The sequence below is a fragment of the Amia ocellicauda genome, chromosome 17, assembly GCF_036373705.1.
Source record: "Amia ocellicauda isolate fAmiCal2 chromosome 17, fAmiCal2.hap1, whole genome shotgun sequence".
Classification (NCBI taxonomy): Eukaryota; Metazoa; Chordata; class Actinopteri; order Amiiformes; family Amiidae; genus Amia; species Amia ocellicauda.
This window is the reverse complement of record NC_089866.1, coordinates 21,541,157-21,554,573: the sequence shown is the minus strand read 5'-3', so window position 1 is coordinate 21,554,573 and position 13,417 is coordinate 21,541,157. Positions and strand designations below refer to the sequence as shown.

Sequence of the window (13,417 nt, the reverse complement as noted above, 5' to 3'; positions counted from 1 at the left end):
GGAATTCAAGATCCCACCTGTTTTCTTAAAATATGCCAAAAGAAGTCTAGTCAGTAAGAGTTGAAATGGAATAGTCCTGCTATAAATTCAAATCAACAGGTATTTTTAAGAGATTAGGTTGTTTTTTTGTTGATTTGTTTAAAATTGCAAATGGTTGGTGCTAATGTGTTCTGTTGGCATTCTTCTATATCAGTTACATTACCTAACCTGTCATCTCCATTTGTTTATCCTTCAGCAATTGGGGACACTTGAAAAAATCAAGCTGTGCTTTAATGCTAAGTGCAGAACTGTTTATTGTAAATGGGTTATACTTATTTTATTGGGAGCTGAACTAAGACTTAAAGGATAGGAGAAAAAAAATAATTTTGCATGCAAAGATGATATTTAAATTGGATAAAGCCTGGGCTGGGATGGGATCATTTGTTCACTGTAACAAAATGAATCCAATATAATTATTGTATTCATAAAAACAATGTTCAAAGGGGAAATGCAGGGTTGGTAATATAAGCCTATAGTATAAAAAAAATATACCCTGGAGGATACTGTGAAATTATATTTTCTCAGATGCACCTTAAGTAATTTGAACTCGGCAATGTTTATTGAAGTAGTAATTTCTAATGGATTAACATCTGTCAACCCAAAGCTGTAAGTGCTTGATCATATATCAAGGTCAATTGGTAAACAAATTGTACACATTTTTGTATTATTTTTTTTTCCTTTTTTTTTCCATTTACAATATGATAGATGTACTCTCAAGTGACCTCCCCTGCATTAGAGGAATAGCTTTAGAATAAATGAAGCCTGACCCCAAAATAGAAAATTTGTGCGAGACGCATTATTCTAAACGTTTTGCTAAAGAACAGTATAAATGTTTCTCGTGTTCAGGCTTCATAGAAATTGGCGACCAATTCCTCAGTTTGTCTTAGGTAAAGACATTAGGCCTGTATTTATTCATTACGAGCAGTTATATTAACATAGCACTAGAACAATGGCTCTCAGTCCTGGTCCCAGGGGCTCACCGTCTGCTGGTTTTCATTCCAGGTCAGTTATCAGCCACTTCAATGAACAGTTCCCAAATGATCTCCACCTGTTTGAGCTGAAAACCATTGCAAATATTATCATAAAACTATTAATGGTTCAATTAAGAGATGAGGTTGGAATGAAAACCAGCAGGACCAGAATTGAGAACCACTGCACTAGAGCAACAATAGAGAATAGGGTCATAGCACACTTATATTATTGTATATTGTAGATTTTATTTAATTATTTTTCTTTATTTCATCTTAGTTTGCTTGTTTTTATAAGGTCCAGGTCAAGGTCACCCACCAGGAGACAAGCTCGATCTTCTGAAAGAAGGCGCGAGGAGCGAGAGCGAGATCGGGAGAGAGAACGAGAGCGCGAGCGTTACGTCCCCAGTGCCTATCGGATCAGCAACAACCCTGGCTTCAGTAAGAAACGCTCTAGGTCAAGGTAAAAATAATACATAAATCACCTTTCTTCTTCATAGTGCATGATCTAAACCACTGTAATCTGTTTCAACAACCACCACAAAAATGTACATGTAGTAATTTACGCACTTCTGTAATTTTTAAATTTGTATTGTATTATGCTTAATTTTTAAATTTGTACTGTATTATTGCACTTTTGTATTGCTCATGTAACCTTGGATTTGGGGTGTCTGGCAAGAAATAATACATAGGGCATAGTTGGGGGGGGATGGGACAAAACCTGATATGCATTTGTGTGCATGGTTTACCAGTATGTGCACATGCTTTTGTAATTCCAGACCAGATTAATAATCCTTGTATACAAATGATTCATGATTATGGTTTCTTGTTGGAACATAACATTTACTCTATCTTAAACCCAAATTAAAGACCATGACAAAAAAAAAACTTTGTGCAAATTCATCTCAACTCTTTTTTTTTTTTTTTTTTGACGTGTTGGGTGGTTGTCACATATCAGTCTCCATAGCTTAGTAACAGAAGTTAACTCAAAAATATCAACACCTTTGGTTGGCCAGGCACCTTTGAGCCTGCAGTGTCACAAGGGAGAGCTGCAACTCCCTGCAGTGCTCTCTGTGCTGTGTGCCCTGTGCATTTCAATTTGAAAAGAAGTGGAAAGTGAAAGTCCATATTTCAGAGTGTACATGTTCCCTTCATATCCCAAAAACACTAGGTTAAAAAAAAAAATGATAATAAATATATTCATTATTTTGAGATTTCAAAACAAAAATAAAACCTTTGACAGAATATTTTTAATGGAAGTATAATTTAAAATGTGCAAATCCATGATTATCCTATGAAATGACATTGACATTCAAAGTCTTAAGTGTCTCATTACTCCAGACAAAACAATCTTCTAATATCAAAATTAGTGACAGGTAATTTGCCATGCTGCCTTCACATAATGTGATTGCACCATATGGGGTGGTTTTAACCATTGGTAGAAGAAAAAATAAAAGCCCACTGTCCTTTCTTTCAAATTTCAAAGTGATTTTACTATTTGGTTTAAAATATCATATTAAAATACTATGATAAAGTGTTGGAGTGCTTTTCCTAGTCAAGTCCTGTTAATGTTCTAATTCGCATTTCTGTTCTGTTCTGAAGAGTGATTGAACAGGAGGACGAATACTATATCAGTAGAGGTCATGCTTCAGAAAGCCCCTAGCTTATCTGGAAGGAATTATTATGGCTGACATTTAGAAAATTTCACAAGAAAACTATTTGCATATAATGACATATTTTCTCTGTATTGGGCCTGGGAGTGAAACTAGTAAAAGAGACTTATTGTATCCTCTAATATTACATCTGAATTCTATGAAATATTTAACAGTCTGTGAACAATAACTCTAGATGCTACTTGTAACATACTGAATAAACAGAATGTTGGCTGCAATTTGTCATTTCTTGGGGTTAATATATGAAAATTAAGGGCTTGTATATTACTGACATTTTTATTTCTGTTGGTGCTTTTGATGTCTCAAATCAAACAAGCTTAAAGTCAATCCAAAGAATGTAATCTTTGTGTATGAGAACTTCAAGCTTTCTTGGTTGTGATCAAAAAGATTATCCTTTACCTGTATTGGTAAACTCACTATGTGGCAATTCAATGTCTGAATTGTACTTTATGAAGCTCTGTAGTCATTGGTTTAATTCTTCCATTCTTCCAAGTTCAGACAGGTATTTATCTTGTATTTATCTTGCCATATCTGTCCTGTACCTCTGGAATAAAAATATGTATGTATGTATTCTAAAGAGTTAAGAAAATGGTGAATGCTAATATGAAACGGAATAACATCCTGATTGCAAAATTTAAATAAGCGCTACTATTTTAAATGCGGAGGGATTGGATTTGCAATATGCAGTCACTCCCCCTTACAGACCAACCATCTTGCACGCACAGAGTATTTTATTTATTTTTTCCATTCATTCTCAATGTGTTATGAATTTGAAATGTATCCTGTCAAGGTTTGTCTCATGTATGGAAATGAAAAATTGATCTCTTACAGGGCTTGATTCTTGCCCTGCTTTGGATTTGAAAGGGTCTTTAAAACTGTTAATAATGTTAAATCACTCCTCTTTAAGTGACTAAATTGCCACTAAATGTGTGCCTCATACATACAACCAAAGGAACAATGGGATTTGATATCCACTCACTGCAATCCAATTTTTTTTTTTTTTTTTTTTTTTTGGTAAAATGTTAAGTAGTTCCAATTTACCTTTGACTTATTGAAAGCCACCAATTCTGAATTTCTAATTGAAATGCCTTGCTTTCATTAACCTGGAGAAAATGCTTTTGTACTAAGACTAAGTTTCACTGGCAACATTTATTGCTGAAAACAAATAAATAAAAATTGACACCAATTTCTGACTGTCCTTCAATATAGAGGTCATTCATTTTTAGATTGATTGGGAGTCATTTTACTGTGGAATTTATTTAAAATGTAATGCCTGGGTGAATTATATAATTTTCGAAGTCTACTCTTTCAATATTTTGTTTAATAGAAGAGAGAAATACTCCCCACCAACTCACCAACGATCATCAGCAAATCGGCAACATTTGAACAATTCTCTTGTACAGTGAAAACTTTTTTGTGTATTTGGCTCAGGTTTGAAATTCTGTTTCTCAAGAAAACAGTAGACTTGTTTAAAACCAGCATCAAAGAAATAAATTGCACTGGTGGGTGTTTTAAATAAAACTCAAAAACATTATGCCACATCCCACATTTCAGGAAATTCATGGAAGTGTGGAGAAGAAGAAAAGTAAATAAGATTTGCATTACAATGTGGTGCTTCAGGTTTTTCTTTTGTTGAATGCTTCCTAAATCAAAGAATGTCTGGTTAAAAAATAAAAAGGAATATATTATGTCTTGTAAGCCCTTTGTGATGCATCTGAATTCTGTACATTTTTTCCACATAAGACTAAATCTCAGTTTCTTCATCTAACACATTACATTATTTAAGAGATACTGTGTGCTGTATTGAGGAGGAATAGGTTTCACATATGCTGGTGAATGTATTGTTTGACAAAAGATACTTAGTTTATACATGAGTTTTATGCTAAAAACTGAATTTAAGTTGACAGGCTATACTACACATAAGAGTAGTACAATATCATGCTGTCTTGATAGCTTTGCTTCTAATTGTCCTTGTTCTGCTCTGCTTCTCACTTGCCTATACAGTGTTCCACATTATCAATTCCTTTTTAAGGCATTCAAGTTGTCATGTCTTTCAAAACAGAAACAAGTCTGCTGGATAATGCACAGTTATATTTCACAATATGAGATACAAATTGCATTCAATGTGATGATACATTTTCCTAAGCTTTATTGCATTCTTATACTTCCCTCCAGTATTTATGACCTAGAAATTGCAAGGTTGTCCGCAACAAGAATGAAAACTCAAGGGGCCCAAGGTGGTCACATCTAACAGGTATTATGTTCTTGGACCTCCAAAACTCAGGGCAGGTTACTATATACCTATATAGTCCAAAGGTTGTGGGTCTAGTTGAATGCTGTTCCCTTAGCCAACTGTAATTGGGTTTCTGGGTTTAACAAGCATCGCTAACATGTGGTGGGTTTGAAGGCAGGGCTTCCTCAACACATAGCAATAACCCTTTAGGCTGAGATGTTAGCGCAGCTGGTGCACGTCCGCAAAATTGATTTCCTCATGTATATGATCATACATGTTTTTTCTCCCTCTTTTCTACAAGGTCTCCTCATGAAAAGAAGAAAAAGAGAAGCTCCAAATCCCAGATAAAATCAAAGGCGCGGTCCTGTTCTCCTCCTTCCTCCCCTACCCAGGCCTCAACCAAAAAGCCGGCCTCCGCACATTCGACCAGCATTTCTCTGACCGGGAGCAGAGACTCCAGTCAGGAGCGATCCAGGTAGGGCCAGACTCTACCAAGTGGTTTGGGAATTATGGATACCTTCCTACTCTCAAGTCAATCATCGAAACCGAATTGCATGAGCAGTTCCGAGTTTATCGTATTACTCGCACTCCACTGTGAAATAAGATGGAGCAATCAGTGAGTTTAACATGATGACATTCAGCTGCAATAATTAAATTGACATCCCTCATGTAAAATGTATATGTAGTTGGCAGATTCTTCAGACTTCTTCCCTCAAGGCCTGAATTCTATACATACTGTTGACTTTTTCCATTGTAATAGCTTGTGTGTGTGTGTGTATATGTATATATATATAATATTGTGTGTGTGGTAATGAAGAGAAAATTTCAGGAATTGTATATATAATATTTTACAGTCTGTGGAACGCCTAGTCTCTCTACATCATATCTTTTTAGTTTTTTCCTTTGAATCATTCAGCCTTAAGACATGTTCCAGCTTTCCAGCAGGTTATGAAATAGCCTTTGGTCAGGTGTTGTGTGATGTGATTTCCTGTTGAGCGCTGTTATAAGTACTGTAGAAAATGTCTTTTGAAATGCAAATGTTTTTGTTTGTTGTTTGTTTCTAGGGGAGGCTCTCAGGAAAAAGACAAGCAAGTCTCATCAGCCATTGTCTCCTCCGTTCAATCAAAAATAACTCAGGTATGGAATACTTATCAGACAATTTTACTCCCACAAGCATTGTTTTACAGATTTTGCATATTAGCCCTTAATTTAAATGAGTCAGAAACCATTAGAACACTATTAATTGACCTTTTTGTTTCTATTTCAGTAGAATTTTCATTTCAGGTATTTAGTTTTTTTTCTTCATTCTTCTGTGCAATGTAAAGTGTGTATTGATGCCTTATCAGAGATGGCAATACTTCACTTGCACAGGGGAGGTTGATTCTCAGTGTCAAATTCTAGCTTTATTTATTTTTATTTTTATTTTTTTTAACAAATTCTAAGTGTTAGTTGACGTAAACAGTGTGGAAAGTGAAATATTTTGCCCAAAGTAACAATCGAAGAAAAATTGCTTCTATTGAACGTCATATTTTTCTCCCAAAGGCCAGTATCCCTGTAGCTTTAATCAGCTCTCTCAACATCATCTCTATCTCTGCACTGCCTGAGTAGCAACAGGATTGCTTCAATGGTACAACTGGTCCATGAAGAGATCGAATTTCACTTTTAATCTGGTGGTGTGCTATTGATCAAGGTCTTTACAATGTCTCAATGCCTGACGTGCGCAGCCATACTGCATTCAAGTCACTCATGAGCCGGAAAACTACAGAATGTAGGAGGGAAAAAAGGTTCTTATACAGGTTCTCTCTTATAATTGGAATCTAATGTAACTCCTACTGGTTTTGTGTGTGAGGTTTAAATAGGGTAGGCATTTTTGAAGCTTTATTTGAGGAATTGGGTGCCATTTCATAAGCTTAGGGATTGAATTGGATACAAATCTCAGCATTCATTTTTCAGTAATATCTCAGCTATAATTAACATTGTATTCATTTGCGGTATCTGTTTTGCCAACCACATCCAAAAAAGATGAACGAGCTGAAATCGTTTATTTATCATTGGTCTTTTTTCAGTTTCATCTAAATTGACTTGATGTTTTGCTTTGGTTTAATAGTTTTCCTTTTTTTTTTTTTTTGGACCTCAAAATAGTTACACTAGTAATTTCTTAAAACAGTGGCTTTAGTAAAATCTGTATATTGGTCATATGGTTTGACATGGGAGAAAAAGACAACATTAGATTGTTCCCTCTACTGAGTGTATCAGCCTTGGTAATCTGTTTAAGCATTAAATACATTTTATATCTAAAAGTAATCAGTCTACATCTGCTTTCCTCTGTCACACTTCGTGAGTGCAAGGCCGGCAGTCCCTGCATAACAGATGTCTTCACTGTACTCCATGCTAATCTACCTTGAATTTGCATTCACATAAATAGTTTGTCTGGGAGCTCACTTCCTCATTTGCACTTGTTTCCGGACAAAGACAATGTTCTTCCATTTTTGTTTTATTTATTTTTTGTTTCTGCCTTTGCAATCCCAACCTTGCCAACTGTGTATTGAAACCTCACTCCTGTTCATCGCAGGCACTGAGGTCATGTTTAAAAAATGTCCTGCAGTCTCTGAAAATTGTTGAACTATTTTTTATTTTTTTTGTGCTCTTCAGTTCAACACACACACACCAACTATATTAAAAAAAAAAAAAAAAAAGTTTTGATGCCAGTGCAGGATAATGTTGTGAATAGATGGAGTGAATTGAAAAATTAAGGGCATTTTCGCTTGCATAAAGTAATATATTTTGGGGAAAAACAGGTCTTATTCTGCATATTACATTTACAGTGTTTATGTAGATCCCTAGTGGTAATCCCTCAGAGCTCAGATAAATAAAATAATATAACAGGCCAGTGAGGTCAGAGGAAGTGAGGAGATTTATCTAGCCAAACACTCTGAAAATATGACATGTTTATTTACTGAGACCATACTGCAAGTTAAAGAGGCTACAATAAATGTGTTGCATGAGCCATTTCTTCGAGATATATCACTGTCTTGTGAGCACTGCAGAGTACAGATTTATTTTGCCTTTTTGCCTCTAAAGCTGGTTTCTCTTCTGGTATTTGGGGTGCTTTGAGCTATTTACAGGAAGTAAAATGATAGTGAAATTCGGGTTTTACATTTATCTCATAAAGAAATAAATGGATATTGAAAAGAGGTGGGGGTGAATTTGAATTTTAAAGAGAAGATAAGCTCTAGGTTTTACTACACATATTGCTTTCCATATGAAGTGCCTTAAATTAAGTCTTTACTAGTGCACAAGGAGAGGGAACCCTGGCTCAGTATTACCACACCTGGGCACATACTGGGAGAGAAGCGTTTGCTGTTTCAGCGCTGCAAAAGGAATTGTAAATGACTCCGCCTCTCCACCCACCATCGCAGTGCTGAGCTCTTCTGTAGGATGACGTGTCAAATGGATTTTCCTGTACAGTTTAGTATAACGTTCTTCCTGCTGAGATGTTAGTTGTGCCTTGATGGGAGTTGCTGTCTGTGGAGATTTTCAATGTGTGCACTAGGTCTTCACTGAAATTAATGTGTAATTTTAGCTCCCCGTTATCTATAGATTCAACACTGTGGGTTGGCAACAGCACACTGGGGCAGTAAATTTAAAAGCTGAGAAAATTAGTGCCGGCCGTTTGCCACAAGCCAGTCCAGAACTCGGGATGGAGCGTCAGGGTGCTGTAGGAAAGGTGACTCATCCATGGTGCTGTAAAAAAGTCTAACCCTTATCAGTGAGCATTTTAAAAGTATGGTAATGTTTAATTTCTCGTGATTTAGCTCTCTTGCTTTCTGGGGATTAGATGCTAGCCCTCAGCTGTGCTGTAAGGAAGCTCCTTTGAAAGTAGAGTTCAACTTTGATACTTGATGTGGCTGAGAGAGGAAAGTGATGTTTTTTCCTGAAGTTCTCATTATCCTCATTTAAGGGAGCTCTCTCACCGATTTGAAAGTATGCAGTGACAGATGACTGACTGTTTGACAGCTTAATTTTTTTAAGTGAACGTCACCCTCTCCCTAGCAGGTCATTCATTTGCGATTAGCTATTGAGCCAACTAATAAATCGTACTCAACCCTTTCTCCGCATCTAGCCGGTCGACCTCCACAAGTGCATGTCCCTCGCTACCAGCCTGTGTGCGAAGAAAAGCTGCGTACAATGATCACTCAAATCCCATTCTCTTTGAAATTAGGCCTCCATAACAAAATGCACAGAGTGATTTGATTAAACTGCATTTTAAAATGATGAAAAGGTTTCAAGCGCAGCACTTTATCTCGAAACACGCTCAGCATGCTTTCTCAGACTGGTTGCCAGCTATAATCCAGAATTAAACAAAAATTGCACAAGCGGTGCTTCAAGCAGTGACCAGTGTTCTGTATTTTATTTGCCTGAGGTTTGCAAAATACCAGGTTTTTAAAGCATTTTAGTTCCCTGCTTTGGTTCCCGAACATTATCTTAAGTGCACAATGTTGTAGTGGAGAGAACTTCAACCATAAGCTATGAATCAATCCCATTTTGAGCTGGGGGCCATGAAATATTGCCACAGTAACCTCTGGTGCTCACCTCTGACTTCACACAGGGCTGGTATTTCGTACAAGGGGGACAGTCTCTTGAAAATACACAGTAAATATTCTTATTAAATTACCACTGATCTCAAAAGTGCCTCTTCTTGAATGCCCCTGCCCTGCTCCCAAGCATAAGCTACACATTTAATACTTATGTCGTAGGCTTGGGATGCTACAGATTCCCCCAGATGAATCCCCCCCCCCACCCCCTAAAAAGATTATGTCCATATTTATGGGAATATTTCCCTCTTTCCTGCAGAATTAGACAGGCAGCAATGCTTTATGCTGTTAATTTTAATCCTGCATATTATAAACAGTGATCCCTCTCCACCATTGCACATACTAAAATTGAATTTCCCCTCCTGGCTTTACTCTGTAATTTTGTTCATGACGTGGGTATTTCTCTGGCTGTATTGATGCAGACTGGAGGTGCAGCCAAAGCACCTTATGTTATTTATGATTTTTTGTTGTTGTGAAACTAATTTGTAGACTTTATTTACAAGTCTTGTAACATAATTGTATTTGTACTCATTTTGCAAATGAGGGAGGAGAGGGGGAAATGTCTCTGTTGCAGTTTTCCATTCTGCTGGAGTGTCGTCCCCGTGTTCTACTGTAAAAGCTAATAATTGTATTGTTACAGTTCACAGAATGTTATTTCCCTATCACAGTCATTTGTCTGCAAGAGTTCAAGTGAAAGGCAACAGGAATGAGCAGGCATTGCACGGCAGTTACAATTTTTTCGAGCCATGTTCCTCCGGGCTTATAACTAGCATAGCCAGGTAGTTAAAATCCCCTAAAATACTTGCATCTGTGGGCAGGCAGTGGAGTGCCGTGGCAGTATTTTAATAGTGTTCTCAAATGTCTTTATTACTGATCTTTGTAATAAAGCTGTAGGGAAAAGCTTTAAGAGTCCCTGCTGAACTTTGTGACTGCCCATGAATGGAATATATATTGGGGTGTTTTGTTCATAAACCTAAAGACGCATGTTCCATGAAGGCACAAAATAAATTGTCGACGAGTGTTAGTATCGCATAAATACATTCTGCATTGCAAACCATTTGATGCAATGTCACAGCCCTGTGATGGAAAACCATTTATTCCAAGCATTAACTCTGCAATTTATAGTTGCATTTTTTTATTTATTTTTTGCTCTCGGCTAGAAGTGGTATATGCTGATGCTTCTTTAGTTTAATATAGGATTTCAATATTTTTTATTCCTGCGCAAACAAGATAGTTCTGTGGAAGAAGGGTCGGTGCATCTACCAGTTAAAACGTCAGACTTTGCAAAATGTCAAGATTATAAAAAATGAACATGCAGATTACACAAGTTATTATTCTTTTTCAACATGGTTATTATCCTGTCATCTTGATTGCATTTTTATTTTTATGCATTTTATTTAGTTGCCTTTTTTTCTTTACATTGGTGCTTCCTCAGTTTAAAATCAAGAGTGAATAAACTATGATTACAATTAGGTAATTCTTACGCAATGAAGCCATATCCTTATGATTCCTCCCTTAAACGTGGCTCATAGTGTTATTGCTTGAGATGTATTTCACACTTCCCTTCGTTCTGAAAGATTGAATATCTAACCAATTTGATGTGCAATCTCTAGCTTGGATTCTTTCCAAATTCCCACCGCCCATCTAATGAGGCTTGTAGTGTAGGCCTGTGATAAAAGCAGCTCCTGGGCTTACTCGCATAAATAGTTTGAAATACATTAAGCTGTCCAGGACTTGTCAGATTTGAAAGATAACCCAATACCTGGGTGTGAGGGAAAAAAAAAAAAAATATATATATATATATATATATATATATATATATATATATATATATATATATATATATATATATATATATAATATATTTTCTTCTTTTTGCATATAAAATCTTAAACTGTGTCACTGATGGATGAGATTAACCCTCCAGGAAAATGCATGTCATGGCTCCCTGTTCTTAAATTTTAAGATTATCATAACTTGTCTGCTGAAAGGCTTATGTATATTGCTCAGTACTTACACCGTTTTTCTGCATTTAAAAAGCCCTGCCTCTCCATTGACCAAACGACCAGCCCTACGTCTCCTGTCTCTCAGCAAGAGCCTGTCAGATATAGATGAAAATGCCAAAGTAAGCCCAAGCTTTCACGGCAGGTACTGTTTGCTTTGGTTGTGTGGTGATGTGACTACAGGCAGCAAATCTCTTCATCCAATAGGCCGCTGAAGGACGGCTCTTTTGGTCTCTGATGCCAAACCAGGGACCTTTTGAATTTACAAAACCAACTTAAGATAGGGGTGTGCAAACATATGACTGTAGTTACATTGATTTAACAAAGTATGGCCTGGCCTTCAAAAAATAAAACTTTTAGCTTGAAAAGCACAAAGTCATGCTCCTCAGGGGAACATGCTGGCAAGTCCTGACGAAATGTGCCATCTTGGATGTTATTTAATCTCCTCTGCCCTGACTCACCGATCATGCTCGACTTGCCATAGTAACTCAGGAAAGTGTTGTCCTTTTCTAAAGTACCGTTCAGAGGCCTACGGATAGATTTGATTTGGTTGGATTTTGTTTCATTTCTGTGACTCGGAGAAAGCGTCGGAGCTTTAAAGTGCCCTGTCACATTAACAAACCACATAGTCTTCATCTGCCATTTAAACCTTCACTATTTGTCGTTTTAAGTTTGTTTTTATCAGGGAATAACTCAAATTGTAAAAGTAATGGCTGTGGTGGGGAAAGTAACTATTAATTTAATGTTGATGTTCTTGTGTAGGTTATTAAGGTATCGTCTGAAGCTTTTACATCTTTGGCACTGTATCAAATCTAGTACGTTTATTTACAAAGAAAATATGAAGGATATGAAGCTGTCATCTTCATGAAGTGTTCTGTTTCTCTCTCTCCCTGTCTGTAGGATTTGATGGCCAAAGTGCGAGCGATGCTGGCAGCTTCTAAAGACTTACAAACCAGCTCCTCCTAAGACGCTCTTCAAATGAAGCCCAGGAGAAAGCAGCTATTGAACAACAACCTTGATCTGCCTCAACACTACAACAGAACTCATTCTAGTTACGCTGCACTACGTCTGGTCCAACTGGTGCTTGTGGCAGATAATCCAGACAAAACAAAAAAAATAAACAGTTCTACACTTTTGTAAAATATTCACCATGTGTTATAATGATTTATATAAATATTATACACATATGAAACCTAATCTGGCTTTGACTGTTGGCAGGACATAAAAAAGTGAGATTACAAAGATCAGAACTGATTCCAAATACAAATTCCTGTGCAACAATGTATAAACAAATGTCCTTGTTTTTTTCTTTGTTTTTTTTTTGACGATTCTCCCCTTTTCTAGACCGTAAGGGTTTACTGTACAGTCATTTTTGAGAAGCCAGGTAGGAAGAGTTGAATCCTTCTGTGAAGGAATAATGGTCAGTTTTTTTTCATAGCCATATGCTCCTAATATCGTTTTGTTTTTGTTAGCCGAAGTTCTACTGCCTTCACATATTTGGTTTGTAAGATTGTACAGGACTTCTTGGAGTGCTGCTTTATAGAAATTGACAATAAATTTGAAATTTGATGAATACATTTTAATCCAAATTGTGTTCTTATCTGAAATTAATTCTGCATATGTTCTCCCAGGATTGGGGAGGAGGTCCTGACAGGGGGTGGCGTTGGCATTGGTGTTGGTGTGGACAGAATCTGCAGTGTGCAGGATCAACACAACCTTGTTTCACATGTACATTATATCAGACCAAAAGACACTCACTTCAGTGAAAACATTTACATATTTGAACCAACGGAGCGTTTCCCATTTACTGGAGAGTAAAAGCGCTGATGAGCCATTAAGAAAAGTCACAGATTAGCCCAACTGCTTCAGACCAGTTATAGTGCAGAGAACCAGGAGGCCTGTTTGT

The 13,417-nt window shown here is 36.7% G+C and overlaps 1 protein-coding gene across 8 annotated transcripts in view; it reads left to right on the top strand.

Annotated features, from left to right (window-relative positions):
* sfswap (splicing factor SWAP) overlaps positions 1–13,086 on the top strand; it is an 81,141-nt gene extending 68,055 nt beyond the window's left edge. For 3 of the 8 annotated variants that reach the window (XM_066690122.1, XM_066690124.1, XM_066690128.1), the window contains exons 15-19: positions 1,288–1,470; positions 5,215–5,388; positions 5,978–6,050; positions 11,549–11,633; positions 12,412–13,086. In XM_066690122.1, the coding sequence (XP_066546219.1) occupies positions 1,288–1,470; positions 5,215–5,388; positions 5,978–6,050; positions 11,549–11,623 (505 nt within the window). In that variant the 3' untranslated portion in view covers positions 11,624–11,633; positions 12,412–13,086. Of the gene's footprint in view, positions 1–1,287; positions 4,367–5,214; positions 5,389–5,977; positions 6,051–11,548; positions 11,657–12,411 lie in introns of those variants that run through there. The other 5 variants (XM_066690126.1, XM_066690123.1, XM_066690129.1 and 2 more) reach the window with 5 other exon arrangements.
* Positions 13,087–13,417: the final 331 nt, after the last annotated feature.